The sequence below is a fragment of the Arachis duranensis genome, chromosome 10, assembly GCF_000817695.3.
Source record: "Arachis duranensis cultivar V14167 chromosome 10, aradu.V14167.gnm2.J7QH, whole genome shotgun sequence".
NCBI lineage: Eukaryota > Viridiplantae > Streptophyta > Magnoliopsida > Fabales > Fabaceae > Arachis > Arachis duranensis.
The window spans coordinates 1,255,986-1,261,985 of record NC_029781.3 but is presented as its reverse complement, the minus strand read 5'-3'; the positions used below and the strand labels follow the sequence as shown (position 1 = coordinate 1,261,985).

Here is a 6,000-nt window from a genome sequence, read left to right as displayed (position 1 = left end):
CAAGAGACATTCCAGTTAAAAAAGTCTATTTTTATATCAATTAAAATTTAGTCTTTATTTACACTAGTATTTTTAACAGGACCAAAATTGTCTATTAAATTATTTAGCACACATCTATATTTTATTTGTTTATAAAATAACATAGAATTAAACTATTATTTTTTCATAGAGTTTTTTCAGTCCCTAACATCTCATAGGCAACTCTCTAACAAAAACCAAGCAACACAAGAAGAAGAAAAAATTAAATAAAAAAAATGATGAAAAAAACGAAAAAAAAAAGGAGATAAATGATACAAAAGAAAAATACAAAGTAAAGAAAGGTGGCTTCTAGATGAAGTAAGAATTAAAATTTTTTCGGCTATTTTATTTAATATTTAAATAAATTTGGTCAATTTAAAATTTATTTTATTTTTTATTGTTATTGTTATATAAAGTATAAAAATACTCCTCAACAATTACCCTAAATATAAAGACATAAATTTACTGACACAAATGATGTGATCAAGAAGTGTCCTCTCTAATATACTTTGCAAAAGTGTTAAAAAAAATTTGTTGATTACTCATATTTTAATTAATAATTAAAATATTAATGTATATTATATCAAATAATTTAATTAAGTATATAAAGAATAAACTATCATTTCTATTCACAAAAGTTAAAAATATTGATATATTTATCTATAAAAAAAATTATTATTTGTACCCATAAAATATGAATTTCATACAACAAAATTATCCAAACACTAAAAAATCACATAAAAATCTCAAATTACCCTTATCATTATCGTTTTCAACTTTTCATTGAACTCAGAACAGAGTGCTACCACCTAATGTCCCTGTAACATATCAATTGCCAAACTTAAACAGGTTATGTGGAGAATTGAACGAATTGAACAATCTTCACTTGAGCCAAATTCTGAGAGGTAAGGGTAAGCTTGTTCTGTTTCATCTCTGTTTCGACGAGAGAGACGTTAGCTATGGTAGTTGCTTTGAAGTTTTGGCTACTGAGAAGCTAATGATGATGGTGACATTGCCGGCAACTTGTTGGAGTAGAAGAGAGAGTGAGAACATGGGATGAGTTAGGGTTCGGTGGAGGAGGTGCAAGACTGGTGAGTGACTCGCTAGCGGTAGTCTAGACCGAGAGAAAAAACGACTAGGATGGTGAGGGTGGTTCGAGTTCGTCGCAGATAGAGGAGACGATGGTGGTTCATGGCAGTTCTTGCTGCTGAAAGTGTGGATGGTGATGATGGTAGGGTTATGATGGTGGTTCTGAGATCTCTGGTTCTTGAAAAAGATAGAAGAAGGGAAAGAAGCGGATAAGTGAAGAAAGGAGGGGGCACTGCGACTCTAAGGTTGCTAGCGGCGGCGAAACAGGGGCTGGTGCGAAGGTCCCTTGGTTGGCGAAGACGAGACAAGAAAGGAGAGAAGGAGGGACCCACGGCGAAAGAAGACGGCAACGGATGGGGTTAGTGGTGGTGATGGTGGTAAGGTGAAGAGCAGACGAGGATGATAAAGTGGTTAGTTGGGAGGAGAAAGACGATGCGGATAATAATAGGGATAATTTGAAAATTTTATGTGATTTTTTAGTATTTAAATCATTTTGTTGTATGAAACACATATTTCATGAGTATAAATGGTATTTTTTTTCTATGAATAAATATGTTAGTATTTTTAATTTTTGTGGAATATATAAAGAATTTAAATCTTCTAAATTTTAAATTTTTATTTTAGAAGATAAAATATATCACTCACCTTAAATGATTTTTTTTATATTTTTTATCTCAATTAAAAAATAAATAATAAAATATTATATTTTATACTCTAAAATATATGATTTTGTATTTAGTTTTAAATTTTCACGTTGATTTATAACGTTGGAGAGCTCAAAGCATAGATTATGCAGCAAATATTAGTCATGACTATGAGTGACGGAGAGAGAGGCTCCTCTCTAGTGTATAGACTATAGCAGCAGTGATTCACCCTTTCCCTTTACCCTCTTCACTTATTCTACGCGCATCGCATAATATCTTTCTCTCTCTCTCTCGAATATATGTAGAGACAAAAGCAAAGCCGTGGATCTGCCTCCGACACCCACCCATTTCCACTTGCATCTCCTCCTCACAACTCCTCCTTCCTTCCTCCCTCTCTTCCCTAACCACCAAATCCCTTCAATTCTCCAACCCCATCTCACACCCACTTCCACACTTCTTCCCTTTCTTTCCATCTCTCAACAAATAATTAAAACCCTAATCTCTCTCCACGAAAACAATGTCATCCCTGCGCGCAGATCTACCCTGCCGGATCTACCCGGAGCCCGATTCCATCGAGATCGACCACTTCGACCGCCTCCCCGACTCCCTCCTCCTCCTCGTCTTCAACAAGATCGGCGACGTCAAAGCCCTAGGCCGATGTTGCGTCGTTTCCAGAAGGTTCCATTCCCTCGTCCCACAGGTTGAAAACGTCGTCGTTCGCGTCGATTGCGTCATCTCCGACGACGATTCTTCTTCCTCCGCCGCCGCTTCTGACAAATCCCGCGGCCCCTTCTCCAACCTCTTCCGCTTAGTCTTCGGCGGCATCGTCAAGCCTCTTCAAGCCCTGGGCCAGTTCCTGGGCCCAAAACGGGCCTCATCCTCTTTGGGCTCTTCATCCGGCCCAGGTCCATCGTCTTCCGCGTCTTCCTCGCTTGCCGTGGGCAGCGAGGACGACGGTGACGCCGATCAAGGAGGCGTTACCCACCACTCACCGACACAAGTCCTCAAGAACTTCAACGAGATTCGCCTCCTTCGGATTGAGCTCCCAAGCGGTGAATTAGGGATCGAAGACGGAGTACTCCTCAAGTGGAGGGCAGATTTCGGCTCAACCCTTGACAATTGCGTGATCCTCGGAGCTTCCTCTGTAATTCAGGCTAAATCATGCGACAATGTCGCTTCTGAAGTTGTTGGCGGCAACAATGGCGAAGACAACGGAAGCATTCCCGATTCGTTCTACACAAACGGAGGGTTGAAGCTTCGCGTGGTTTGGACCATAAGCTCTTTGATCGCGGCGTCCGCGCGGCATTACCTTCTTCAGCCGATAATTTCGGAGCATAGGACATTGGACAGTTTGGTTCTGACCGATGCCGATGGTCAGGGAGTGTTGTATATGAACAGGGATCAGCTTGAGGAGCTCAGAGTGAAGCCCCTTTCGGCTTCGTCGGCTTCCAAGAGGACCCTTGTTCCGGCGTTGAACATGAGGCTGTGGTATGCGCCGCACTTGGAGCTGCCTGATGGGGTTGTTTTGAAGGGCGCCACGCTTGTCGCCATTAGGCCGAGTGAGCAGTCGCCAGCCCCTGCTGCAAAGAAGGAGAATTCTGATGTTTCTTGGGTGTCTACTGCTTTCGAGGAACCGTACCGGACGGCAGCTAGGATGCTGGTGAAGAGGAGGACTTACTGCCTTGAAATGAACTCTTTTTGATTGATGATTAGATGTTGGATCTTAAAAGGTATAATATTTTTGGAGTTGCGTATTTGAGTTTGTTGCTGTTGTGAAGTTGCTTAATGGTTTTGCACTAACTGAATCTGCTAAATCTGTGTTTTTGGTGGACTTTGCTTAGTGATTGGATGTAATTTTTTTTGCCCCTGCAATGTAATGCATGTTATATTTCCTTTTTGTCCAGGATCTCTTTAACTCAGGTTGGTAGCTTTATTGTGATGGCCTAATTGTATGTGTGATATTGTTTGTTAGTGGCTTTAGAAGTGATAGAACGATGATGTACAATTTGTTAGGGTAGTTAAATCTAATATGAGCTGACTGAACAAGATTTGCATCGAGTTTGTCTCCCTATTATTATCTTCTAACCTTGTGATTGCTTGGATTTCCAGGGAATGCAGAATCAATTGAGAAATGTTGAGTTTCTCTGGTATAGAAGGGAATCAGAATACACTAATTTTAGTGAAGTTGAGGCGCCTTCAAGTCCCCGGCTTCTGAAATTGCAGCCGACATTTGAGTAGTTGTTAAAAGGAGCTGCAAATCATTCACCTAATATAATGCTATGAACTGAAAAATATGAATGCATCTGCTGGTTGTTTTAATTTGAGGCAATGCTTGTAAGAAAAGAATGCATACTGCTGCAAAACTAGGGTGATGGTCTTGTTAAGAGCTTTGGATTTGCAATCATTTGCTCTTTTTTTTCTTCTTTTCCCTCTCCTCTCTCTGTGAATATCTTAGGTATCAGTTTGCTATGCTTTGTGATATATTCTTCTAAAAGTTAAATGAGCAAATTTACTTTGCTCTTCTGTAATTTTAAATAACTTCTGGATGAGTCAATCATCATACCAATGCAATACGTGTTCTGAACTTGCATTTGAGTTTTGACTCTGCACTTCTCATGAGGATTTGATAGGATGTGTTTAGTTTTCAGTTAGAAATTTTCACAATTATGGCTTATGCAAACTGTAATATTTGCTAATGAGAAATGTTTTGACCAAGCTATGATTAGTTGGTTCAGAATAGTGTATGATTGATAATGGGTAGTAGCATAATTTGCAAGTTGAGTGAGTAATTGGTGTCCTTTGTTGCGGTACACGGTAGTGGATGAAATTGGTTAAAGCTAAAGGGTCACGTGGGGTGAGTTAGCCACAGTTGTGATTGTAACTTGTTGGATGCTTCGTGTCAATGGCTTAATCATGTGGCTTTTAATTTTGGTGAGTATGGTCCCCCAAGGGATAGGTAGTGGACTTTAATACACAGATAATAAAGCTATTATGTATGCAACTCACTGCGTGCATTTCTCCATATTTTATTTGCAAATTTGTTGATGTGGATCTTTTCTAGGACTCAGTTACAGTGGAGCCTAGGCTGGTTTCAGCTCTGTCACAAGGATGTCATCATCATCACTTGGTGGCATTATTATTCAGATTGTTGCGTTTCAGCTATTATTTGTTACAAAATCAGTTTCACCTTTCACTAACTTGCAAACCGACACCAGTGACCCTTCTAATGGAAATGGAAAGAGAAAGGGTAAAGGGTGGAATCCAAGATCTTGTAGATTCATGTGGTATCTTTTTGCAATATTATAATGATGTGGATTGTCGAGTATTTTTATACGGGGATGACAATGAAATTCTTAATTTTAACAATAGTTAATGTTGCATACAGTCTTCCGATGATGTACGGAAATATAGTTTCTAAATGGGAAGGGCATCTTTTAGCCTATTCACATGAACGCTCTTAGGTTGTGGCTAAATTCAAGGTTTTTTCAATTGATAATGATGGAGATCACTATTGTAAAAGTAGCCATCCTTTTAGCATATCCATGGATTATCATTTCTAATCATAGATCTTTGCTGTTCTAAACTTGATGCTAATGATTCATTTGATGAAACTCATTGATTTATCTAGACCAATTATTTATTACTTCATATGTTCTCTTTTTACATGCATATATATATTAAGCGAAGCACTTATCAAAACGTGATGATGAATTGATGATAGATAAAAGAAAATGAAAGAAATATCAAACTAAAGGAATTTCTGTTATACTTGTATATTTTGGTGACTCTACACAACTTGTTGGATTACCATTGTTAATTTTAGTGACTAAGCTACACATAACATGGATATAATGACATGTTTCAAACTTCCAACCAGCAAGTGGGTCAAAGTTATAAAGTTCTGTTTTGAAGGTTTATACCTTGTATGGAAGTAGGATGATAAAATGGAAATTTGAAGAATTGAAGGCAAGTTTGGTGCATTATAGAAAAGCATGTGTCACTCTCAATAACATAATAAGAGATAAGGTCAAGGCTATATATGCCAATACAAAACATGGATTGAACAAATTTAAGAGGCCATCAAGAAGGTTGAGCTTATTTTGAGGCCCTTAATTAGTGCACAGGTTTAGCTTTTCTGTTAAAAATTTGATTAGTCATTGTCTAGTGTCTACAATGACCAGTTTCCCATTCCATTAAGATTTAGACACAATGGAAGACATGAATATGTGGGTCTTAGAGCTTTGTTTGG

General features: G+C 38.3%; 1 protein-coding gene across 1 annotated transcript; it reads left to right on the top strand.

Annotated features, from left to right (window-relative positions):
- Nucleotides 1-1,917: 1,917 nt before the first annotated feature.
- LOC107468157 (F-box protein At5g46170) lies at nucleotides 1,918-4,335 on the top strand. Its single transcript, XM_016087402.3, has 2 exons — nucleotides 1,918-3,481; nucleotides 3,861-4,335. The coding sequence occupies exon 1, from the start codon at nucleotides 2,269-2,271 to the stop codon at nucleotides 3,451-3,453; it is 1,185 nt and encodes a 394-aa protein (XP_015942888.1). The 5' UTR covers nucleotides 1,918-2,268; the 3' UTR covers nucleotides 3,454-3,481; nucleotides 3,861-4,335.
- The last annotated feature ends 1,665 nt before the right edge of the window (nucleotides 4,336-6,000 follow it).

What these genes read in the sequence shown, in the direction of transcription:
- LOC107468157 (XM_016087402.3), top strand. Translation starts at nt 2,269, where the DNA reads ATGTCATCCCTGCGCGCAGATCTACCCTGCCGGATCTACCCGGAGCCC.